Below are 26749 nucleotides of genomic sequence, written 5' to 3' on the forward strand. Positions count from 1 at the left end.
TTACAAATCTGATCCGTTCCAACAAATCTGAAGGTACTGGTCTTGCTCTTCTAGACATGGAAAAAGCATTCGACAGTGTTTGGCATGAAGGTTTGATTGTAAAATTGAAGAACTTTAATTTTCCAACATACATTGTTAGAATAATTCAAAGTTATCTGTCAAATCGTACACTTCAGGTTAATTATCAGAACTCCTGTAAGACCTGGTGTTCCCCAAGGCAGCATTTTGGGACCAATATTATACAATATTGTCACATCTGACTTACCTGAGTTACCTCAGGGATGTCAAAAATTGACAGATAGGCCTATTTCGTCTGCGACTTACAGACTTCTTCAGTGTCGAGTGCTCGACTTGAAGAGAACATCGCATGGATCTATTATTTATACTAGAAAAAGTGTGTGGGTATGTTAGAACTAGATTCTACCTGTAATCGTATACAGGAGGTCATTTTTTAATTGTGTACCTAATCAAATGAAAGGATTGTCAAAATTACAAATTCCTGCTTGTTTTGGCAGGTGGTCAATCAATGTGTTTATGTATTGTGTGTGTGAAGGTTAGGTATAAGTCTAAACAGCCAAGAGTACCCATTTCCTTGATCTTTGTTTAGTAATTTATTGTGGTTTTGTTTGAAAATTTCTATGCTTTCCGCTACGTCAAGCTTCCAAGGATTTGAAATATGTCGTAAGAGTTTGATATTTTTTGTGTTAAGGAAATGTTGTTCATTGTAAATATGTTCTGCAACTTTTGATTTGAAATGGTGTACATGTCCTTTTTCTGTGTCTTTGTGTGCTTTAGTAACTTCTGCTATGTGTTCTTTAAAACGTGTATTGAGAGTCCGTTTTGTTTGTCCTATGTAAATTTTATTGCAGTGGTCGCATGTAATTTGGTAAACGCCTGATTTATATAAACTGTCAATTGAGTCTTTTGTTGAACCTAGGAGAGTTTGGAGTTGGTTGTTTCTACTAGTAAAAACTAACTCGAAACCAAACTTTCGTAGGATTGGGCGTAGTTTTTTTTGTTTCATCGTTGTAATTGACGGCTATATGTTTGAGTGTTGGTTGTTCTTGTGTCAGAGTAGTAAGTGAACGTTTGTATTGTTCTCGTGTTCTTTTGTCGATGAGTTGTTGTATTGTTTGTCTTGTGTAACCGTTTAATTGTCCTGTTTCAAAAATATAGTTAAGTTCCTTTCTTCTACCAGTTTCACTGAGGGGGATTGTTAGCATTCGATGTATCATGTGATTGAAGGAAAACATTTTGTGTTGGTGTGAGTGATTTGATGTGTTTGGAATAATACGTTGAGTGTTAGTTGGTTTTCTATAGATTTCAAATGTAAGTGATGAGTGTTCCTTTACAATAAGTAAGTCCAAGAAAGGCAATTTGTTATCCTGTTCCACTTCGTAAGTAAATTCAATGTTTTTGTGAGCCTTATTAATTGTTTCTAAAGTTTGGGGTAAGATGTGTTTTTTAACTATGCTGAAAACATCATCAACGTAACGCCACCAGATTTCAGGGAGCTGGTTGTTATCTTCTAATCGTTTCTCTAAATTTGCCATAAAAATCTCACTTAAAAATGGAGAAAGAGGGTTTTCCATTGGGGCTCCATTTAACTGTTTATATGTTTCATCTCTAAAGGAAAAATAGTTTTCTTCCATGCAAAGTTTAGTTAATTTAATGTATGTACGTACTTGTTTTATCCAAATTGTGCCTTCATATTGACTAAGTAGCCAATCTTCTAATAGGCTTATGGCCTCTTTAACAGGAATGCTAGGGAATAAAGATTTGACATCGAAAGAAATCAAAACTTCATAATCGGCTATTTTTAAATTTTCAATTACTTCTGTAAAATGTTTGGAATTTTTAACTGTTTTACTATAAAACAGTTTTGGAAAAATTTGGAATTTCTGGACTAAATACTTTGCAATCTTGTGGGTGGGTGATCTAATAGCTGAAACAATCTCACGCATTTCATTACCAGGTTTATGAACTTTAGGAAGTCCTTTAATTCTTGGTAATGAAGGGTTAGATTCTTTCAGAGAGTTTACAACATTACCCAAAACCGGTTTTGCTTCTTTTAACGCTTTGTCAACACGTCTTATCATTCCTGGAAGAGGCCAGGATTGAGCAGGAATTTGTAATTTTGACAATCCTTTCATTTGATTAGGCACACAATTAAAAAATGACCTCCTGTATACGAGTACAGGTAGAATCTATTTATAACATACCCACACACTTTTTTCTAGTATAAATAATAGATCCATGCGATGTTCTCTTCAAGTCGAGCACTCGACACTGAAGAAGTCTGTAAGTCGCAGACGAAATAGGCCTATCTGTCAAGATGAGCAACACATATTAGAGTTTAAAGGTATTTGCTCACCTTAGTGATATTTTTTTTGCAAAAAGTGAAGTGTTAAAGTTCATTTGTAGTTTTAAGCATACTCTAATAATCCCTCTCAAAGTTTAATATAAAAAAGTGTACTGTCTAATTGATCTAATCCACCAAGCATGCAATACCGGGTACCCCCGTTGGTTTGACCACATTTAATCTGAACACTTTTTAATTTGTACCCCGCCCATCGTTCAGATTAAAAATGGTTCAAACGTCATTCAGCTTATGGAACGGAGTAAAGTGGAATGGAACGCTATGGAACGAAACGTAGAATCAAAACAAAACAGCGAAAGAGGTAACCAGAAACTCGTTTCTAGGATGACTAGATGTTCAAATTAAAAATGAACCCCGATGGTTTGCATGGGGTACCGTTCAAATTAACGGGGGTGTACGGTATATGGCTTCATCTTTCATTTCAGATGTAATTTGGTTGAAGTTGCATGATTGAAATTAAATTAAATTGATTTTTCTTACATGCTTGCAGTCTCCATACAATATGGAACAATACAAAACATTTCGAAACCATCTACAAATAACTTTTGAGCTTCGAAAATCTTATGAATTTTGTTGATGTTAGTTGCTATACACATGACGTTTGAATTCTGTGGCAAATTAGGCACATAAATTGCCATATAAGCTGGCAAACTTGCATGCAATTTGACTGAAATAGTCAAATTTTGCATTTGCAACAGTCAATACCTCAAAAATTAGACGGGCTATGATATTTTTTAAATGGATTCAGTAACTCTTATTTTAGTAAATAACGGTATGTTGGTGCTTGACACAAAAACGTGTTCCGCAGTAATATCAGAATAATGTTTAATAATCGAACAATTAGGATTGTTACCCAAGTGAAAGTTTTAATTCTATAGTATTTAACTGGTTACACCTTTTATTAAAGTAGGTATAATACATATCTACTTCACAATTCCTTCTGCTCGATGCAAAGATCTTCCACCGAACAACAACGCACCATCTTGATATGGCAAATTTCAAGCACAGGCAGTTTCCAAGCTTTGAGTCGCGCAAACAAGCACCGTGACAGTATCAAGAGATTATGGTACAAGCGTTTTTTTTCCTCTTTGGATTTCACCACGCACTTGGCTAACGAAGGCAGTAAGCACCAAATGTGGGCGACATATCTACAAAAATAGATCTTCCCAAATGTGTAGGTGGGTGGGTGTGTACTTCACCGTTGAGGCAGCTCAATGTTTGTTTGGTCGGTGGTTTTCGTCGGTAGGATTGGCATACAACAACCACCAACCACTCCACACCGCACCAAACATTGCTTCGGATAATCCAACCAGATTTGTAGTACTACATGTCAGGTTTAAGAGCTTTACGCGGAGGGTTGTGTCGTGTCTACTCTCGAGAATGACAACAGTCAGTAGCGACAATAATGGCAGCCGACCCAAAACCGAAAGGTGTGGTTTCACTTGGCTTTTGTCATTGAGCCGGGCCCCAATAATGTGTACATGGAGCGGATCGTTATAGTTCTCGAACGGGGGCGGAAGCAATCATGGTGGATTCCGGGGGTGGCAATCGGGTAAATTTGCGGTTTCAAGGGTTTAGTGTTGAGTGATGATGGGAACCCCAGGCCGAGGCTCTAGAAATTAACTATCTCAATGAATCGGCTTATTTTGTGGGTTGTGGGATTAGTATAATGTGGAAGTTTATCTCAACCATTCAGAGCTGAACCATTCAATGTCATAAAGTGGTGCTGCATTTGTTGGATAGTTGCTTTCTGCAGACGTAATATAGTTTTTATTTTCATGAAAAGCGAGGTTTCTGGTTCATTGGACATTGTTCATTTAACTAAAATGTATTTTTCCAGATCACTAACCTTGAACCTCTTAGAAATCTTCCGTGCACATCCCTTCCCAATTGGGTCCTAAAATGTTTAATGAAATCTTGTTGTTATTTAATGACACGAAAGAGCATGTTACTGCAACTATTTTAGCAATTTTTCCCGCTCAAATAACGGCTACATCATATTTAAACTTTGACGTTCGCTTAATCGACAAAAACACCACAGGGCATTTAGTTTTAACACTGGGGTTGTTCCTATCTGACATTTCGGAAGGGACACGGAAAGCAAAATACACCCAAAATTTGAGTTTAAGCTAAGGAGTGTGACAAAATTTAAAAAAATGTTTTTTGAACTTAAACAAAAGAAAAACATTAAAAAATTGAGTAAACATGTGTTTTTAGCCTAAACTTAAGCGTTTGGCATTAAAATTGGGACAGGCCTTTAGGACCCTATTACCCTGCTCCTTTGATCTTGCTATTGATTGATCCTTGAACGCCTCGTTTGAGTTAGATTTTCCGAATGGCATTTCATGCTTTTGGCATCTTTCTCAATAGTCATTTATTGTTGTCATGTTATGTCGACGTCATGCAGCTTTTAAGAAACATAGTTCCACAACATTACTTCAACTCTTCCTTTTTTATAATCTTTTATCGGTATCATTTCAAAAATTACATTCATTTGTAATATCCAGGTGCTCTGTGCTATCCTATCCTTATTTAGTAAAACTAAAATAACTTTTAATAACATTTTGTTAACAATAGTTAAAATCTCATTTACCATAGCACTTATGACCTTTACTGGTGATTTGAATTCACATGCTTATAAGAGAACCTTTTAATAGAAAAAACCTAAATATCTAAAGCAATTCTGTCTTCTTCTTTGTGGCTTTACGTCCCAACTGGTTTTCAGCTTACTGGTCTTAGAGCTTCTTTGATAATTGACAATTTTCGCATTCGTATATCATGTGGCAAGCACGAAAATACTCTATGTCCTAGGAAATCGAGAACATTTCCTTTATGAAAACCGGCAGGAATCGAACTTACGACCCTCTTGCTGAATAGCTGCGCGTTTACCGCTTATACACTACATTCAAAATATCGTGATATCTTCGAATACGTATAATACGAATAAGCCTTAAGGCCTATACTTTAGGATTTTTTGGACTATTGAATTCAATGCTTCATGCAACTAATTTCATGCAAGTAATTTACATAAGGTCAGAAAACAGATATGTGCGGATGTAATTTTCCGTATATAATGGGGATATTGGATATTTTCATTAGCAAATAATATTCATGACACTTAAAAGTGCCCGATACATTAATCGACCTCGGTTCTGTAATATTCACTTTATTTTTTTGTCTTCTATTTCCAGATTCAAATCAACAGCAACAGTGATTGAATTACAAAGCTCCGAGATTTCCATTATCGAAATGGAGTTACTATATATGTGAAAATTGTGTTCGTTTCCTGTTCCTTGTTTTTGTGCGTGTATATTCGCGTAGGAAGTGTTGCCATCGATTATTACAAGTTCCGTATACTACCACCGGCACAATGGGTGTCAACTCGTCGTCCCGGCAGGATGCCAGCTTGCTATCGGATGAAGACGGTGAGTATTGTTCTATTAAGGTGCGGTTAACCCTGCAAAAAATCTAGGATTGCTGTTTTTAGATTTTCTAGCTCTATGGTTTTCTTCATTAAAAATTATTGAAAGTTTTTGGACTTTACTAGTTTGCAGAGTACAACATGTTTTCAAAACTTTCGAGGTTATTTGTGACTATATTAAGGTTTCACAATGATCCACAACGTAAAATATATGTATTACAAGCACTACACTAGGTCCATCCAATTTGGGTTGCCATCAGAGGGTAGAGATGTATCATCGGCGTACGACTAGGTATACACAATCTCAGTCCATGATACTCGTAATCAGATTAATCGAAACCATATATCCAGACCTTTGGGTTATTTATTTAGGTTACGCACCACTTCTACTGTGTGTTGCCGCTGGGATGCATTGGAAGTAATATCTTTTGGAATAAGGTTATTTGATATAATTTTGACTGTTGAAGAGTGGACTTATTCGATTTCATTGCATGCTGCTGTAGGGAGTGCGACGGAATCGAGACCAATCGTGTTCGGTCCGCGTTGTACGAGTGCTAAAAAATAATTGCGTTTCTCAGGTAGTCTGTATGCTTCAAGTGAAGCTGAAAGTGGATTGTGGCTGCTCAATTAAGGATTCAGGATCAATTGATGAGCTCGTTTCATTCTTTTATTTTAAATCTGTAAAATATGTATGACTGCACATTTAATCTTTGCGACGGTGAGACGTAAATGAGATTTTCCAAGAAACTATGAACGGTTCGTCACTGTGAGTGTCGGCATAAACTCTTATTCATAAATAATTTATGCTTTACATTTTTTTCATAACGACACTTCCTTTTACCTTTATTTCTGCAATTTAAAAACAATCTACACTATAGTGTAGACTTGCAAAACGTTCACTTTATTCAACAAACTTTGAATGGTTCACCAATTCAAGTGTTGACATTATTTTCTTCTACTTGGAAATTTTTCGTACCTATTGAACATATTAAAATTTTAAGCATATTTATATCTCACAAATAATTGTTTATCATGGTCTAATCGCTCATCAAACTGAATCATGTGACCCAACGATCCTCCCCATTAACAAACATCTCTCCCAGTAAACTTTGGGGAGATGTAAAGGTGCAGAGTATTAGCACGGACAAACAGACGTAACACTGAGAACAAATTTCTTCAAAATTCATCGCCCAGTTTACACCACCATCATCTGGTGAGCATGATGCACGAAAAGGTGTTTCGTGCAACAAGACCGGCAGATGGCGATAGTGTGAAACGTCAAACGCAAAGAAAAGCGATGCGCGTGCCTCTGGTTGTGAGATTTGTAACATAGCGAATTTGAAATGATCGTTAAATGAGTGGTCGATGGAAATTTCGTCAGTGTTACGTCTGTTTGTCCGTGGTATTAGCTTACTCTACATGGTTTTGGAAATAAGTAAATAAACACGATCTCAAAATAGCAAAGGTTACACACTAACGTTCCTACCCCCAATCCTACCTGACTGCAAGGACGTAGCCGGCGCTGTTATTGACCCTGTATAAATAAAGGCACTGAATTATGCACACTGAAGAAGATAATGGCCAATCCCAGCCGCACTTCTAGTTGATTCTTTGTGCATCTTCACTGACTTCGGTCAATCGTGGAACAGCAACCATTGATAATGTGTAGTCAGTCTAAGCTAAGCTAAGGTTTTTTGACATCATTTTGACTCAATGAACATTTCAACATAGAGTATATCAAGAAAAATATGTTTTTAACTCTAGTATTTCGAACATTAATTACTCATCGATGCGGACTATGGATCAGAGTTAAGTCATACGCAAATTTTCATGCAAAACATGATTGATACCTATCTGTTTTAGCTCAAACGCCATAGACGTTTTTCTAATAAAAATGAATTTCATTGGAAATAGATAAATTAGATATATTCTAAACTAGTGGTCCCGGCAAACTTCGTCTTGCCATCAAGTAGGCTGTTGGAAAACGTCAAGAAATCCCCTATACAAAATGATACCATAGTCTTCTCCCGTTTTTCCCATTATTCCGGAGACTTTCCTGATCTTTTTCCTCGCACGAACACGTCGCATCCCTTATGGAGGGCAACAGTGAAAAACTTGCGTCAATCCGTTGACTCGTTCTCGAGCCATTTCGTGCAACACGTTATACGCGGAAATTGAAGACGTATGAATATTTTCGAATGTAAACAAAAACTTTTTTCAAATGTTTGTTCCAAAAGCGTAAAATTTCTTCGATTTTCCTCTGTTTTTCGATTGATTTCATTGAACTATGCACATGTATATTAAACAGGGTGTCTACTACCTGGAAAACCTGGAATTATCAGGGAATTTTATTCAACCTGGAAAAAAGCTGGAATTCTCAGGGATTTTTGGCCGTTATCAGGGAAATTATTTTGAATTAGTAATACATGGTAGAATATGTTCTCTTTGTAACACAGCAACTTTTCGGCTGCGCCGCTATTACAACGATGTTCTGTAGTTTAGTTTTATAGTCATTTTTTATTTATTCAACATAAAACATTTTTAAACAATGAAGTAGAACTTAAGATTTCCAAGTTGGAAAATGCAAGTACAGTTCTCAGTTCCAACAAGTTGTCGTTCATGTGCTTTTGAAACATCATTGAGAACATTCTACAAAAATAATAAACTTTGTGGAAAACATCAAAAATTTCAACAGGTACGAAATATTGTACTTTTCTTAGTCTCTATTTTAATCAAATTTTTTTTTAAGTTTTGCCTTAATCTGCTTGCAGTGTATTCTATCCTGGTGTAAAATTCTAGTGGCTCCGACAATCCTTCAAACACTATTACGCCACTATTCGTTCTCAATTTTTCCAGGAATTTCTACAGGAATGCTACCAGCGAACTCTCAAGTGATGCCTAGAGGAAATTCTTTGAAATTTGGTCCAGAAAATCCTATACTCTGAACTAAATTTCTGAATTACTCTGAAAAAAATCCTAGTGATTATCCAACGTTTTCTTGCATATAGTTCTTTCACCGATTTCTCCAGTTGTTACTTCTAGGAGATTTTCCACAGATCCTTTAGGAGTTCTTACACAAAGGTTTATTCCAATGTTTTGGAAAAAAAAAATGTTTGGATATTATTTTCTTCGATTATTTTTTCTTTGATGTCAGGCATTTTCATGAAAATTATTTTTAAAATTCATCTACGATTACTCTCAAGAATTGCTCCAAAAATCGGCATTTCTCCAGCATTTCATTGAAATATTATTGCTGCGATTCGAATATTTCTCAAATAATGTTTCAAATAAAATTTTCAAATCTCCATGGTTCTTAACAACTTAATTTAAGGATCCACACCCGGAACTACGTCAATTATTACGATCATCGATAAATGAATTTCTTCAGTGATTCTGTCAGAATTAAAAACAAAAAATCTTGTGCTACATTATTCAGAGATTCGATGTTAATTTATCAACAAAATCCAGAGAGATTTTAATTTATCAAGAAAATCATGGAAAGAATTTTATCAAGGAGTTCAGAGATCATCGTAAAAATTCATCAAGGCATATTCAGAACTTACACAAGTTTAATCAGCGATTACTCTAGAGTTTTTCTAAACAATTCCTTACGATTTCGTTTTTCAAAATTGTCGCCCGAAAATCCTGGAAAATTTCCCTGGAAACATCCCTTGATGAACGATTGGAAATTTTTCTTTGAAGACTTCCTCAGAAAAATCAATAAAACGGAGGAAGTTGAATTTTGAAAGATGCTCTAAACGAGAATATTAGAGAACATCCTAGGAAAACCAATGGAATAAAATTTCTTAAGAGCTTAGAATTTTCTTGAAGAATGTAATGAACTTTGAAGGGATCCTGATTCCTAGAAAAAATCCAGATTGAATCTGTGCAGGTATCTAAAGGGAAAATCATTGGAGAATTACTTAAAAACTCGCGAGAGACCTTTGGAGTAATATTTGAAAGCAATGTACAGCAAAACGAGCAGTTATACTTGTCGTTATGTCAGGAAGGATTCTAAAAATAGTCTTAGAAATATTCTTAAAGGATTGCCTCAAATAAGGAATCAAACTTTCATGTCGTGGTTCCTATAAGGTTTCTTTTTGTTTGTTCATTTTTTTCAGCTAAGAAGTCTTCAAAGTTGTTTTTTTTTCAAGACGGCCAGTCACTGTAAAGCCCTGATTACAGAGAAATTTTCTGGGTGCGATACTGATGTCCATAAATCTGAATCCTTCTTTAAGGAGAAAGCTATTTTATTTTATAAATTTCAAATAGACTTCTTCTTTTTTCTGACGTTACGTCCCCACTGGGACAGAGCCTGCTTCTCAGCTTCTTATGAGCACTTCCACAGTTATTAACTGAGAGCCTGCCAATGACCATTTTTGCATGTGTATATCGTGTGGCAGGTACGAAGATACTCTATGCCCTGAGAGTCGAGAAAATTTCCAACCCGAAAAGATCCTCGACCGGTGGGATTCGAACCCACGACCCTCAGCATGGTCTTGCTGAATAGCTGCGCGTTTACCGCTACGGCTATCTGGGCCCTAGACTATTTACTTCATATCTGACTTCGATTATTAAAGTCACTTTTAGATCATTTGATAAACACTCTTGGATTTCGGGGAAATCGCCATTTTTTTCTTAAGTTGTTTACACATTGAAAACAAACAAACAGTTTATTTTGATTGCAGTGAAAAATATTTTGAAATTATCATTCGATTTTTTGATTAAGTGTTTCAAGCTTACCCTGTAAGAACGACTTTGTCTCCAATCAAATGTAAATGCCGATGGTTCAAAATATATCCTTTGAGGGTCCAACATTTATTAGTGTGTCCAAAATGATGAAAAACAGTGCTTTTCAATTGCCATATTTTCGACGTATTTTGGACTATGCATGACCATGTGGGCATTTGTATCTTACAGAGGAAGTTTTCTTAGAGGGTTCAAAATACGACCGTTACTCTAGTCATACGCAAACAAAAAAAAAATTGATAATTGTTTTAGCTCTAAAGTTATTGAAGTTTTTCTGATCAAAGTTTTGTATGTTTGCCCCAATTCTTAAATCCTAATAATGTATTTTCAATACAAAAACAACAATAACTACCAAACGGAAAGGCAGCGTCCATTTATTACGTAATGGTAAAGAGATACCGAGTTTTTTTTTCTCACGCGTTTTCGGAGCTCTAAAAGTGCGCCAGTTCTAGACTACTTCGATGAGAAATTAGAACTGAAAACGATGGAACCAGAAAATTAGTTTTCTATGGACCGCCCTACACACTTAAATTATTTCACGACCTCAGCAAAACGTTTCGCCGAGAACCCTACAGCTGCGATTTCGGTAATTTTCAATACAGAATCTCGGTTCTTATTTTACCAAGATTTCGGCAACCCTATTTTTTCCGAGATCTCGGCGAACGTTACCAAGATTCGGTAGACGTGTCGACATAGAAAAAATGCTATAAATCGTTAGAAAAAAACTGTTTTTTTTAACAAAGTTGCTTGAACTATTCAATCTACAATTTTACTATAGCATGTATTTCTACAAAAAATATAGTAGGCTATTCCATTTCTATTAAAATGGGGCCCACCCAGTTTTAGTGAACCAATTTTGAATAACACCAAATAATGGACCTAACTAATACAAACAACTTCGAAGAAGATATTTTCGTCTAAAGTTTAATTCTAAATCTATAAATGCATCTTTCCGCGTACATCTGCTCTCTGAACTACTGAACTGAGTTACTAAAATAATCAGAAATTTCGAGAGAATGACTCTACAGGAATATTGTTGGTCGTACTTAGTTATGCTTTAACTAATACTATTTCATGAATGTTAAATGTCTGGGCGAGTGTGTTTGTGTCGTTTCGGGTCGATCGTTGCTCACCGATCAATCAGTCATAGTGGAGTAGATTACAAAGGAAGACGTGTATTGTAAAGTATTTGAGCAGCGTCCATTTATTACCTAACGCTAGCCTCATGTAACGCTTTTTGTACGGAACAGCCGTAACGCTTGAGCCTACTACCCAGGTGTGATTTGTGGACGACGCCTTAATGCGTGGTATGCACCTGAAACGTGGCGCTCAAATAAAATTTCTCTTATTTATCAAAGTAATTTTGACAGCTGATTTTTGTTTTTTTTTGTTTTTTTACAAGGGGGAAATCTGCAAACAGATCCCCTGAGAAGGTAACTCAGGGAATGCGGGGATGACGCACCAACGACGACCCGCTAAAACCAGCCTATGCACTGTGCTTGAGCAATTCTTTTAGAATTGCTCAAGCGGTGAACAGTGCATCGACATTACCCTTGGCCTCAGACTCTTATCCCCCCGGAACCACCTTACGGTATTTCTACGGGGAGGGGCCTGTGCATATAGCACAACACGTGTAGCAGAAGTAGCCTAGGCAAACTGCTACTCCTAGCCGACTTAAACAATGTTACAAGGGACCAGCCTCGGCAGGGCTAATCCTCTTCAGCCAACTCTTGGTCGGCGCGCCATAGGCGCTGCAATTCTAACATAATGTGAGTGACAGCCGTAGTTACTGCATTCCAGCACTCGGCATTCTCTCAATTATATTATCGGGGCACGTGTTCCCTCCGCATGTAGCGAGCATGCGACCTCTCACAACAATGAAACGGGGGCAATCGAACACGACATGCTCCGCTGTTTCCTCCACACCAGCACAATTGGGGCACGTAGAAGATTCTGAATGCCCGCACCTATGCAGGTACTGTCTATAGCAACCATGTCCTGACAGAAACTGCGTCAGGTGGAAGTTCACTTCCCCTTGGTTTCTACCATACCAATCTGACACATTTGGTATTAGCCGATGGGTCCATCTGCCCTTAGTGGAGTTATCCCATTCCTGCAGCCAGCTTCTAAGCGTTTCCTCTTTACACGTGTCGCGGACTCCTCTGGTACCCCTTTGGTTGAAGCATTGAACATCTTCCTTGATGATGAGCCCGATGGGCGTCATCCCGGCTATGATGCACACGGCCTCTTTAGATACCGTCCAGTATGCACTTGCTACTCTTAAGCACATTATCCTGTACGTGCTTTCCAACCGCTTTAGGTTTCTTCTCGTTCTAAGCGCTTTTGATGCCCTTTTACAGGCATATTCAACGTGGGTAGCGAAGCTGAGCTTGTCATCGATCATTACCCCAAGATGCCTAAGGGATCGCTTGGACTCTATGGTGCAATTACCTACCGAGATAAGCGCCCGTTGCTCGGACTTGCGGTTGTTGACCACCACCACCTCAGTCTTGTGACGGGCCAGTCCCAGTTTCCTAGACTTCATCCATTCCTCAACTAGGGAAATAGAGTGCGCTGCTGTCAACTCTACTTCCTCCATCGATTCACCATAGACCACTAGAGTGATATCGTCGGCGAAGCCAACAATCTTAACGCCCGTCGGAAGGGGCAGCCTCAGTACGTCATCGTACATCGCATTCCATAACAGCGGGCCCAGGATTGAACCTTGAGGTACTCCCGCGGTAATTCGAACGCTTTTCTGCCCCTCCTCTGTGTCATACAGTAGAATCCTACCATCAAAATAGCTTTCTAGAAGCTTACACAACTGCACCGGTACCTTGAGGCGATGAAGCGCGTGTGCTATTGCTTCCCAGCTTGCGCTGTTGAACGCATTCTTCACATTCAGAGTGACAACCGCGCAGTAACGGATGCCGCTCCATTTATGCTCGATTGCCACCTCGGCTGTCTGAACGACCGACTGGATGGCGTCCAGAGTAGATTTACCTTTTCTGAATCCAAACTGGTTGTTGGACAGGCCGTCCGCACTCTTTGTATACGGTACTAGTCTGTTGAGAATCAACCTCTCCAATAACTTGCCCGTCGTATCTAGTAGACAGATAGGTCTATACGCCAACGGGTTACCTGGTGGTTTCCCCGCCTTTGGTAGTAGCACCAATTTCTGTCGCTTCCATACATCCGGGAAGATTCCTTGATCAATGCAGCGTTGCATCGTGGTTCTGAACATGTCCGGATCCGTGTTCACTGCCGCTTTTAAGGCAACATTCGGGATACCATCGGGTCCCGGTGCCTTGTTTGACGCGAATGATTTCACGACTTCTGCCAGCTCTTCGTTCGTTACTCTCGCCACTTCTTCTCCTTCATCTACCGCATACGGCGCTGGGGGCCATGGGCTTATGGGATGGTGCGGGAAGAGTATATCGGTTATCGATCGCAGCAACTCGGGCGACTTCTCTTGGGGCGCTATGGCTCCTTTGGTCTTAGCCATTACCACTCTGTAGGCGTCACCCCATGGACTAGAATTGGCACTCTCGCATAGACTTTCGACCGTTTTCGCACATTTGCCAGCTCTACATTTAATGCGGCCAGGGATTCCAACAATAGCTGGCCTCTTTGATTGGTGCAGCGGCTACCCCACTCCACTGCCCATGCATTAAAGTCGCCAGCTATCACTACTGGCTGCCGATTAGCTAGTTCGGCTATCATCCTGTCGACCCTGTGGGAAAATTCCTCAATCGAGCTCCTTGGGAGCGCGTAACAACTGCAATAGAACACGCCGTTGATTTTTGCTATCGCAAAACCGTCATTTGAGCTAGAGATTACTTCTTGGATTGGGTATCGTCCAGTCGTCCCTATAGCTGCTAACTGTTGAGACCTATCCGCCACCCAGTTCCCGTTGTTGGCTGGTATGCGGTATGGGTCCGATAGTAACACCACGTCAGTCTTGGTTTCCGAGACTGACTGCCAAAGCAGCTGCTGGGCTGCATCACAGTGGTTTAAATTTAACTGTGTTACTTCCGTTTTGGCTGCTTCGATACTCCGCTTGTGCCCGGACATTTGGGTCCGCCCGTTAAGTGTCCGTTGTCTGCTCTGTCGACACATATTAGGCACTTAGCGATTTGCTTACAATCGCTTGCCCTATGGCCTTCGGTGCCGCATTTTCTGCACATCTTACTTCTGTCGGGACCATTGCAATTCCACGACTTATGGCCCTTCCCGAAACACTTGAAGCAAACTTCAGGAGGCTGTTGTATGCTCAGCCGGCAAACCGACCAGCCTACCTTGAGTATGCCCAAGTTCTTCGCTTTGTTGGCCTCTGCGACCGGCAGCCTGATCGCCGCCACCTGGGTGCCCTGCGGGCCCTTTCTAAGGTGGATGGCCTTACTCAGGCACTAGACATGCCCTATATCAACTGCAGCGATTTGCAGTAGACAGGATGTCCCGGGCCCGATCTATCTGACAAGCCAATCGAGCCCTCTGTCACCATAGAAGATGGTGTCTCCATCATGTCGATAGCCTGGCCTTACTGGATACGTCGATGTCACACTGCTCTTTGACAGCAGCCGAGACTTCCGCTGCGTCGGTGACCTCATCCAGATTTTTACACTGGAGAGTCGCTTCAGCAGTAAGGGATCTTACATCAACCTCGTCGCCAAGTACTTCTTGTGCCAGTTGTTTATAGACTGCACCCTTTTCCTTGGCGTCCTTCTTTAAGACTAGGATCATTTCGCCAATCCTAGTTCGCCTTATGCTCCGCACGTCGGCGCCCAATGGCGATAGCTTCTCTGTGCTTCGCATCGCTTTCAGAACTTCGGCGTATTTCGCTTCCTCCGTTTTGATAACGAGGGCTTCGCCTAAATTTCTACGTTTCGCTGTTTTCTGTTTAGCGCTTGGGCTTGGGCTCCGTTTTCGGTTTCCTCTGTTTTTTCTTATTTCCAACTCGTATCCACGGGTTGCTGTTGCCTTGCGCCCGTGGTTCCTGTGGATGCACTGCCTGGTTCGGGTTAACCCGTGGCTCCTTTTTCTTGGTTTTCTTGGCCTTAGGCTTGGTGATGGCTTCTCCTTTGTAACCATGTCCTCTTGATCGCGGGGCTTGGCTCGTGCCAGCTTTTCCGCGCTGGAGGATGGCCGCGTAGGTCACTTTTCCCTTAGCAAACATACGTTTTTTCGCCACATATTCATCCCCGGAAGCTCCCCTCTTCCGCATCGCGTATCGAATAATATCATCAGATATATTCGCGTTGCCTGTGAAGAAAAACACTTCGGCCTGACACGACCTAGTGTCTTTTTGGCCTTCTACCTTGCCAAGTTGTTCCTTGGCTTTCTCATAGTCCTGCTTTGCAGCTAGGACTGATTGTTGCAATTTCAGTAGACTTGTTTTCAAGTCTTTGTTGATATTGCTTTTGCTCTTAACAAACTCGATAATGACTTAGCCGGTTACTGATAGGTCCAGAAGCCTCTCCTCAAAAAAAAAATGTCACTTTTACTTGCGGAATAATTGAGCGGCACATTTTTCCGTACGGAAAAGTGACAGCTCCATTTTATTTGTACAGCAGGCGTTACCGACGTTATGATATCAGCTCTACTTCTCAGCATCGTACAGCTCAAGTAATTTCGGTAGTGAAATCATTCCTTGACCGTTTCTTGTCCTATCCTTTTGCACAGTACTTATGATCAGCGTACCGGCCATAATGCGTGGTATGCACCTGAAACGTAAGGCGCTCAAGTAAAATGTCTCCTTTTTACCGAAGTAATTTTGACAGCTGATCCAATATGAGCAAAATGTCACTTTTACTTGCGGAATAATTCGGAATAATTGAGCGGCACATTTTTCCGTACGGAAAAGTGACTGCTCCATTTGACTTGTACGGCAGGCGTTACCGATGTTACGAAATCAGTTCTACTTCTCAGCAGCGTACAGCTCAAGTTATTGCGGTAGCGGAAACATTCCTTGACCGTTTCTTGTCCTATCCTTTTGCACAGTACTTATATGATTAGCGTACCAGCCAGAAGGGTCAAACACAATGCAGTGGCATTACGACAAAACGGAAACACTGATTAAAATGACAGGTCAATGTTTTGATCAATATCGATACAATCAGAGTCAACATGGACTTGACAAGTAGAATGTAACGGGTGTTCAGTAAAAAATGATGATGATTTCAATACCTTTCTGTAATTAAGGCGAAGTAGGCCGTCATTGCAATTTATACGCGTCGTTGATGATTGTTGCTAATTCATCTCACGATTTCGAATTAAAGAAAATCAGTTAGTTTTGCACTGACACAGCTGATAAAGTATCAGCATACTTTATGCATGTTAGCGCGTACAGTGATATTTTTCAAATCAATATAAACTATCAAGACTGAGTTTTATCACTTTGAAATGCAAGCTGTAAAGTAATCATTGATGGCAAAACGAATGACGGGCTACTTAGGCTTAAAGTAAAGAGCATAATTGTTTTTCTCTACAAGAAAGATTGTTCTCTAAATTTTCTAAAAATGAGTGTCATGTTTCTTTTCATACGGGTGCTGTCAATTCTATTGAAGATGGCGTTGAAACAGCAAGCACTCCGCGAGCAAATTCACTCTACAGTAGCCAAGCAAAGCAAATCACAGTCAGTGAAGCCAGTGAAACTCATGCCCATCGCTGCTGTAGGTAAAAAGCCTTGAAAATAGCTAAACACCCGTTGCTAAGGGCAACCCAAAATTGCTGTAGAAAAATGTTCGATTTTCCGCTGCATTTCCCGCATTTAGAGCCTTCAATGACACAAATGATTTAGAAAATTCATGCACCCAACATAGGCTACTTGATGAGATTCACGTTTTTGAACTACTGTACTTGGAAGAGCTATGTGAATTTCTCGAAATTCAAGCCTACTACTACCGTTTTGATTCATATTACGGATAGCTTCAAATTCCGAACACTCTACTTTGTATGGGAAACATTTCACGCGAAATGTTTCAATTTTTGCTGCTCAAAAGTTCTCAATTTCAAGGCTCGATTTAGTAAACTTTTTCCATAAATATCTTTGAAAATTTATAATGCCCAACTACCTTAGATGTCTCTTTGGTGGTTTAACTATTTCGATTGATGATTTGACTGTTCCATTAATGATTATCAAGAGCTGTCCGGAATTCGATTCAAAATGTCCGGAATATGAGACAAAAGTGAGGAAGCGTCCGGAATAAGAATCATGAAAAGGCCACACATTTTCATTTATTTAAAATTATTGAAGTTGCGGAAGCGTATTCTTCACCCACCATTCGAAAGTAAAGGGCTTCCGACGCTCGATAGCGCTAAGGAATCATACAGAATGATTTATTTTGTATGCTCTATACTGGGTTATATTTCCCTGAGTCCTTAAGTGTCCGTAATATGAATCAAAACGGTATTACCATTACCAGCATTGACCGTACGTGCCGAAAGAAAGGAACCTGACCAACTTTCCCCAGTGCCGTTCCATTGAGGAGTTGACCACGAGGCTCCGGATTTGTATCCGGAAATGTACGACAGTGCCGTCCAGCGCTCTTGTGAGAGTATTGCGACTTAGTTGCGTCATACGGCTGATCAGATCAGATTTTCAATAAATAATACTTACTATACTATTTTTTTTGCTATATGACTGAACAAAAAAAAATCATTTTCATTGAACACCCGTTACTGTATAGAAATTTTAGGATTATTTCTTACGACTCTATACCAATCGGCTTTTACCGGACAAATCCAACGGTGTGATGGCCGACCAGTGGATCGTGCCCGGGATGCGTTGCTTGTGTATCAAAACGCGACGATTAGAGGTCTAGTCCCTCGAACTGGGGGTGTTTCACACAATTCCACAACCTGTGCCGCGAACATTGAGCTGAACATCGCACAGTCCATTGTCGTCCTGGTTTGCGGTTCGCTCTTTGTGGATTTTGGACCAGGTGGATATTGCAGTACATTCGGCGATGTGGAACGATTAGTTCTCTGTTGAGGAGCGATGCCCGCGATAGCATATTGGTAACGATGTACCATTTTGGGAGTGTGTGGTTGGGCACCAATTTCTGGGAATCTGTCAAACCACAACTTGCGCTGCTGTGTTTAGATTAATTGAAATTATTTATATGCGGTTGTAACTGTTCCGATATGAGGTTGCTGCTATTAATAGTTATGAAAATGTTAACTAATATAATTTGAGGAAATTCATCTCAAAATTTTGGTTGAATTAATTCATTATTCCGATTGAGTTGTACTTATGGTATCCTAATGTCTAACTTGGTTACTGTTACATAGTAATTTACATATAAACCTACTTTGTCTTTGGACCACTTTTAAATCACCACAGGAAAAGCTGAGCTGGGATTAAAAAAAAATTGTGATCTGAACCGCCCTGATGAGAAAACAAAGTTTCGCTTAAACTATTTTTAGAAATCTGCACCCAAAGCAAGACTGCCACCAAAGCACACGACAGTCTCAACAAGTATTAACCTACATGCAATTTACGTCACTCTAAGAAGTTTTGCAATGTCTACACATAAATTAGAGTCAGCATAAGTGTCAGTGACATACGACCTGTTGGAGCATTATTGCTGTCACAAGTTCCTCCAGAGCCATAAACACTGCAAAATTACAGCAAAACAAGGCCCTCACAGCTGCTTAGGTGTAAGTAGTACAAGTGTGCTGTTTTTCCGGAAATGACACTCGACGACAGCCTCCACTGAAAGACCCCATCATCAACAACGAAGGCAATCATATCGACGACGACACATGCTGCACTCTGCACACGTACCCAGCCCACGACCTTTGCCTCGAAAGCACTTTCACCACCACCACCGCCATCATCTTCACAAGAAGAAGAGAAACGTGTGTGTCACATGATACTCGGGGTGCCGTCATCATTGTCATCGGCAAGAGTTGCTGCACGTAAATAACTTTATTTACTAATTTATCAAAGTGATATCAGCCCTCTTCGGAACGTCACCACTTTGGCTCGGGCCGTAATTCTTTGCTGCTGCAGGGCGGTGTTGGGAACGTGACCTGAATCCGAGGATGCCCCCATCCCCATCCCACTAAAGTGTGATTCTTTTCGGAAAACGATGTCATGTGGTGACAAAAACATAATTGTTCCTTGTTCAACGAGTACTGATGGGAAGTGGGTGAAAGAGGTTTATTGTCATCAATTTCGAAGAATTTTATACTCAGAAATGCTGACGAACAAGAGAACTCCATTATTGCCATGAATTATCAAATAGACGGAAGACAGGGTGATCAGTAAGGCCAAAGCATTAAAAAGCGAATATTACGAACAAAATTAACTGCAGAATGAATAACATAATGAAAAACAGAACAACAAAACAAAATGTACAACAGAGTGAACAACATAACGAAATACAGAACAAAACTCAGACATAACGAAAAATCAAATGTAAAACTGAAGAAAATACAATGTGAACATCAGAGCAAACAACAGAACGAACAGAACAGCAAGCAGAGCAAGCAGAGCAAGCAGAGCAAGCAGAGCAAGCAGAGCAAGCAGAGCAAACAGTTGAAGCTAGCAGAGCAAATAGTTGAAGCTAGCAGAGCAAACAGTTGAAGCTAGCAAAGCAAACAGTTGAAGCTAGCAGAGCAAGCAGATGAAGCTAGCAGAGTAAGCAGATGAAGCTAGCAGAGCAAGCAGATGAAGCTAGCAGAGCAAGCAAATGAAGCTAGCAGAGCAAGCAGATGAAGCTAACAGAGCAAGCAGATGAAGCTAACAGAGCAAGCAGATGAAGCTAACAGAGCAAGCAGATGAAGCTAGCAGAGCAAGCAGTTGAAGCTAGCAGAGCAAGCAGTTGCAGTTAGCAGAGCAAGCAGTTGAAGCTAGCAGAGCAAACAGTTGAAACTAGCAGAGCAAGCAGTTGAAGTTTTGTTTTCGAATGGAAATATTTCATTATCTTAAATCGATATAAATGCATTTCACGTATTGATTGCTTTATATTCGTTATTTTTTAACTTTTAACATTTTGTTCCATATTTTCTTGATAGGTACATCAAAATATCACAATGTTGAATGTTGAAGTTGTGTTTCGTTAAAAAAATAAATAAATCATTTTTACAGGGCACATTTTTTATTTCGCCTCATACCATGAAAAATTACCAAATCAATATTTTTTCAAACATTTTAGTCAAAAATTATCTACTCTTTCAGGCAATGAACAAATTTCTAGGCTTATGAGCCTCGAAAAACATTCGAAAATGACCGAAAATTGAAAATTATATCATAATTTTGTATTAAAGTCGCTGTATCTTTAAAACGGTAGAAGTTAGACTGATGATACTGATCTCGTATACCTTTTTTGTTGTAAATTTTACGTGAAAGTACGTATCGAGTTGAAAAATATTTAAAAAGTTTATTATGACCATTTTCAAAAATTCACCTTTTTTTAAATCATAACTTTTTTGTCCATGATTTCTCCATCTAGATTCACTGTGCAAAAGACTTCATATTTTGTCTACTTTAACATATAAAAAAATAAAACAAAATCAGAAATACGATTTTTGAGAAAATTGATTTTAAGCTTTATTTTCGAAATATAAAAATTCAGCCATTCCATGAAAACCCGATCTAGTGGGTCACCGAATTCCGTGAAAATTTGCTATTTTGTTCCTTATCCGAAATAAAGATACACGCATTTTTTGATTTTTTGATTAGGGTGACCATTTCCAAAATAGGGTGACCAGAAAAATCGCGATTTAGCAAAATTTTTATTTTTAAAATAATTATAACTTTTGAACCGTTCGACCGATTTTCAATCTTTTTGGACGAAATGAATGCTAGAGATTTTGACTTTTCAGGAAAAATATAAAATTTCACAAAAATTGTGTTTTTTACATGAAAAAACTCTATAGTTTCCTTCTGTGGAACCGCTCAGTATAGAAATACGCATCTTTTTACTTTTATCAATAAAAATGAAAACTAAGTACACAGCCCATTTCCATGTTTGTCCGCCTCTGATTTGCTGCTGAAAAGAAATCGCTAAAGTTATTTTTTGCCAATTCCTTGTAGATTTTTTTTTCAACTGTGTATTTCGATCAGAAAAAAAAGCGCGTTCTTGATATATTCCTTGCAGGAATTTCCCATGCATCAAAAAATAAACTTTTCATCAGCGAATCAGGCTGAAAGATCGAAGGTACACGATAAAAGAAAACTATAGATTTTCATGAAGTCTGCCTTGATTGTCTTTGACAAACCTGAAGTTGTCTTGCAGTTGGGTTTCATATTTCAAGTGTCGTAGGGGGAGATCCCCCAGTGCCGGACAGCACCCAATACCGGACAAAGTCGAAACATTGAGAAATCACGGTCCAATCAAGATGGTGTATTAGTAGAAAAGAAAGCTATTATGTAGACTAATGTTTGCGTAGAATAACACATCCTTGAAATATGCATGCCTTTTTAAAAAAGTAGAAATGTTTGAAAATCTTTAAAAAATTGACGTATTCTCTTAATTTTGAGCCTATTTAGTAATTATTTTGAATATGAAAAAATACTTTGGATCACGCAAGCATGATCGAACATAATCCTTATTTGATAGCATGAATGTATTTTGTACCATAATTGAACTAAATATGGACAAATTACAATTTTCGTTGAGCACCTTCTGTCCCTCAGTATCGGACAGCTTGATTTGTTATATGATATATTTGTAATTAGTGCACCAGTGTCTCAAAATACTTTCATTTTTCATGGGTTCCGTCGATTATGGTATCAAACAGGAAATTAAATTAAGAAGAATGAACATTCAGAACAACATCGTAAAATGTGCTATTTTTCATCATATATGGAAGAGGTATTTGATAGGCATCTTTCAAACTAAGAAAAACGCAAATTATTATTGTAAATGTTGCAAATGCATTGAACTGGTAATTATAAACTATTCCTATAGTGTACACATTCAATAATGTTCATATTTGCAGAATTCGAGGCATTTCCAGATCGTGTCCGGTATTGGGTGCCACCTTTCAAGATCGATCAATTTGGTACTAAAATACATCATCAAAATGCATTGTCATAATTCGTAATTATATTTTCAAATTTATTTTTGTATACTATAAAAATGATAATATTTATCATAAATGGGTAACACGAGCCCATAAAATCAATATTTTTCGAATTATGAATTTAGTGGCTTAAGTGTCCGGTACTGGGGGATCTCCCCCTATATGTGCTTCCCTCCCAGGGTTTTATCATCGCTCTCTCTTCGTTCACTGCTGCCATTTATCAAGCTTGTTCCAACTTGCGAAACATTACATACAGATAGATAAAGATGGGATGTTTTTCTTCGCTTGCTTTGATCGTACTTCGAAATCAAATGAGAACGAATGGATCATTGCAGGTAACTCTTTCGGCACTCACTGTATCAAAATAGCGGCACCACCGTACGTGGGATTTAACATTGCGACAGCATTGCTGTAATGTCAAACACACAAGACGGTGGCGCTATCTATGCTTCTCTTCTTCTTCTTCTTTCTGGCGTTACGTCCCCACTGGGACAGAGCCTGCTTCTCAGCTTAGTGTTCTTATGAGCACTTCCACAGTTTTTAACTGAGAGCTTACTATGCCAATGACCATTTTTGCATGCGTATATCGTGTGGCAGGTACGAAGATACTTTATGCCCTGGGAAGTCGAGAAAATTTCCAACCCGAAAAGATCCTCGACCGGTGGGATTCGAACCCACGACCCTCAGCATGGTCTTGCTGAATAGCTGCGCGTTTACCGCTACGGCTATCTGGGCCCCTTCTATGCTTCTCATAGCGGCCGTTTTGATTATGTTAATGATCCATTCTGCAGATTCGATAAATGAAGAGTTGCGCAAATAATGAAACCAAATCCACTTACCGTGTACTTACCGGGCATACCAGCAAAATGGATAGTGACTATTTTGAAAGACGAAAGAGAACAAACATTCCAAGAAGTGTCTTCGCACAACTCTGTGTATATAGACTCTGGAATTCTGCAATGCCTTGTGTCTTGTGAAATTTACTTAGGAATGTAAGTTAGACTTCCAATGTTACTAGAGATCGAATATCTGTAGTAATCCCTAGAGAGTTTCTGTAAAGATCTATAACGATTTTCAGGTAAAAGTTTTACGAATTTTTGCCAAGAATGGAGGTTGACAGATTTCGAAGAGGGCCTTCCTTAGCCGAGTAGTTAGAGTCTGCGGCTACAAAGCAAAGCCATACTAAAGGTGTCTGGGTTCGATTCCCGGTCGGTCCAGGATCTTTTCGTAATGGAAATGTCCTTGACTTCCCTGGGCATAAAGTACCATCGTACCGGCCACACGATGTACGAATGCAAAAATGGCAACTTCGGCAAAGAAAGCTCTCAGTTAATAACTGTACAAAGTTGTTAGAACACTAAGCTGAGAAGCAGGCTTTGTCCCAGTGAGGACGTAATGCCAAAAAGAAGAAGTAGAAGCCAGCAAAATAGGACCTAAAATTTGTATGAGACATAGTTTGATTGAAATTGCACGATTTAATATAGATTTAATCGAATTTATGGACATGCTCCATAAAAATTTCGCCCTCTCTTTTATATGACCAGATACAATACTTTTAAAAAATCATCAAGAAGTACCTTTTCAATGACAAAAGTATTACAAACTTTGTTGATACGTATTTTTAGAACCTAAAAACTGATTTCTGCTGTAAATTATTCACATAAATCTGAATACAAGCTAGTAAACTTGCATGCAAGTCGACTTGCATGCAAGTCGACTGAAATTGATTGAAATCAATAAATAATGAATTTTCAACCATTAATATCTCTAAAACCAGCCGTGCTATGACATTTTTCAAATCAGCAATGGGCTCAGCGAGCCCTAATTAAGTTGATAGTGACGTGTTAGCGCTTGAAGCAAGAACTTTTTCCGCTATGTAGACATGATTGGGTTCTCTTCGAAAAATTGCGAACAAATGGAGACGCATTGTCCTTAATTTTGATTTTATTGGGCGTAATGCATATAAGTTTATAATGTGTGTTTATTCCATAGGATATACTGATCAAATTCTTGTGTGCTGTGCAATTTTCACTTCCTCGGAAAAATAAAGGATACTACCTCTCACCAGCCTTCGGTCAATCGCTCACAACGACGAAAAAAGTATTTTTTAAACAGTTAAATATCCTGAAAAACATTCATCCTACCATAAGCGATAAAAGCTTACCCCTAGCCTTGAGCAACGGTTAAAACCACCATCAACTTTTGCGGCTTTTTATTTGTACCGCCCGGCACCGGTTACTGTCAATTTCCGAGCTCGATTAATCCTTTTATCATGCTATTAACAATTAATTTATACGCAGACCTCATCCCGCATTTTGATTCTTATTCAACTTAAGCGGCGAAACAATTCGGCGGATTACAGCGGAAAAAACTGGCATTCCATTAAACGAGAAACCACACATTTCGCTTGTCTTGTTGAATTTCGGGGGCGATTTTTTGTTTTGCTCCGAGTATACCAGCATAAATCATCCGGCCAAATTGGCCAAATGGGGTCTGCCTCCGAAGTGTGTGTGTGCGGATGAACACCGAACGCCAAAAAAAGAAAACTTTGCCACGATCTGCGGCTGGCCGTGACTTGAACAGGGAGGATGCTGTTCCGTTTTTCCGGCGAATACTAATGGGAGCAGGGAATTATCATAAAATTTAATGTTCTTCCGTAACACGTGGTTTGGCGGGAAAAGGCTGAGTAACCAAACAGAGAGAGTCCGTCCAGGCCGGGAAACTGCGATGTAAATTAGGTGCTATCCTGGAAGCAGCTTTATGGTGATGAATGCTGAAATGGGGATGGTTGAAGTTGAAGGATGATACTGAATTCAGGCTAATTTTCACACGTCCTGCCTTCTACTGCTATCCGCCTCTGGTCCTCTCGGTTGACATGAAATGTAATCAAGCTCATAGCTGATTTATTCATGAGACCGCACCTGAAAGCTACCGACGAACGCTCTGCCGCACAGTAAACCATACTAAATAGAGTTCTCCCGGAACTGAATATGAAAGGATTTAGCCGGAAATAGAGTTACATAATTGCATACCTGTCGGACGCCATTTTCGTCGTCGTCGTCGAACAGCAGAAGAACGCTACTGTTAGATATAGTGTTGCTGTTTATTCGAGACTTAGTTACCGAACTAATTTTACTCTCTAATTGGATTAACCTATTCGAGACAATTTCTGGACCGGACCAAACGAACGAACGAAGCCAGGGCACAAATTGACTTCGTTGACCGACGTTTACTCGATGCAGTTGAATTATTTACTAGCAGCACTCACTCAAATTGTAATTGCTTATCATCACCGTCCGTTTTGGCTTCATCGTTTCCATCGCTCGGAATGGTCTTCGGTCTCAACTTGAATCTGCCGAGATTGGATCCGGAACGGTACAGTTTTGAGAAATCCCATCATAGAACAAAGTAATTGCATCTGCATTCATTAGATTAAATGTACGGTGCCGGAAGAGCAGAGTTCAATTCGTCTCGAGTTTGCATTGTGAGCATCCAAATGTTGAGCGAAAGAATTAAATTGCTGTTCAAGTGAAAGTGTTACGTTGATTTGCTCTCATTGTAATAATTGATCTTCTATTAATCGTTATTTACCTTATTTTTTCTTTACTCTTCAATTTGTTAGTTTTTTCTTATTTTCAAGTTTTTTTTATTGATCACTTAGTTCTACTTCTTTTCTTTGGCCACTTTTCTTCTGTTTGTTTCAAATTCTTCGTTTTATTTCTCTTCTTTTGCTCTGTTTTTGCTCTGTTTTTGCTCTGCTACTTGCTCTGCTAGCTTCAACTGTTTGCTCTGCTAGCTTCAACTGTTTGCTCTGCTAGCTTCAACTGTTTGCTCTCCTAGCTTCAACTGTATGCTCTGCTAGCTTCAACTGCTTGCTCTGCTAGCTTCAACTGTTTGCTCTGCTAGCTTCAACTGTTTGCTCTGCTAGCTTCAACTGTTTGCTCTGCTAGCTTCAACTGCTTGCTCTGCTAGCTTCAACTGTTTGCTCTGCTAGCTTCAACTGTTTGCTCTGCTAGCTTCAACTGCTTGCTCTGCTTGCTCTGCTAGCTTCAACTGCTTGCTCTGCTAACTTCAACTGCTTGCTCTGCTAGCTTCAACTGCTTGCTCTGCTAGCTTCAACTGCTTGCTCTGCTAGCTTCAACTGCTTGCTCTGCTAGCTTCAA

At 39.3% G+C, this 26749-nt stretch overlaps 1 protein-coding gene across 9 annotated transcripts in view; it reads left to right on the top strand.

The window, feature by feature from the left end:
* The window catches only part of LOC5564358 (serine/threonine-protein kinase 32A), a 573562-nt gene that overhangs the window by 35206 nt on the left and 511607 nt on the right, over nt 1-26749 (top strand). For all 9 annotated transcript variants that reach the window (XM_021837759.1, XM_021837764.1, XM_021837772.1 and 6 more), the window contains exon 3: nt 5572-5805. In XM_021837759.1, the coding sequence (XP_021693451.1) occupies nt 5751-5805 (55 nt within the window). In that variant the 5' untranslated portion in view covers nt 5572-5750. The remainder of the gene's footprint in view (nt 1-5571; nt 5806-26749) is intronic.

The sequence above is a fragment of the Aedes aegypti genome, chromosome 1 (assembly GCF_002204515.2).
Source record: "Aedes aegypti strain LVP_AGWG chromosome 1, AaegL5.0 Primary Assembly, whole genome shotgun sequence".
In the NCBI taxonomy this organism is placed as follows: domain Eukaryota; kingdom Metazoa; phylum Arthropoda; class Insecta; order Diptera; family Culicidae; genus Aedes; species Aedes aegypti.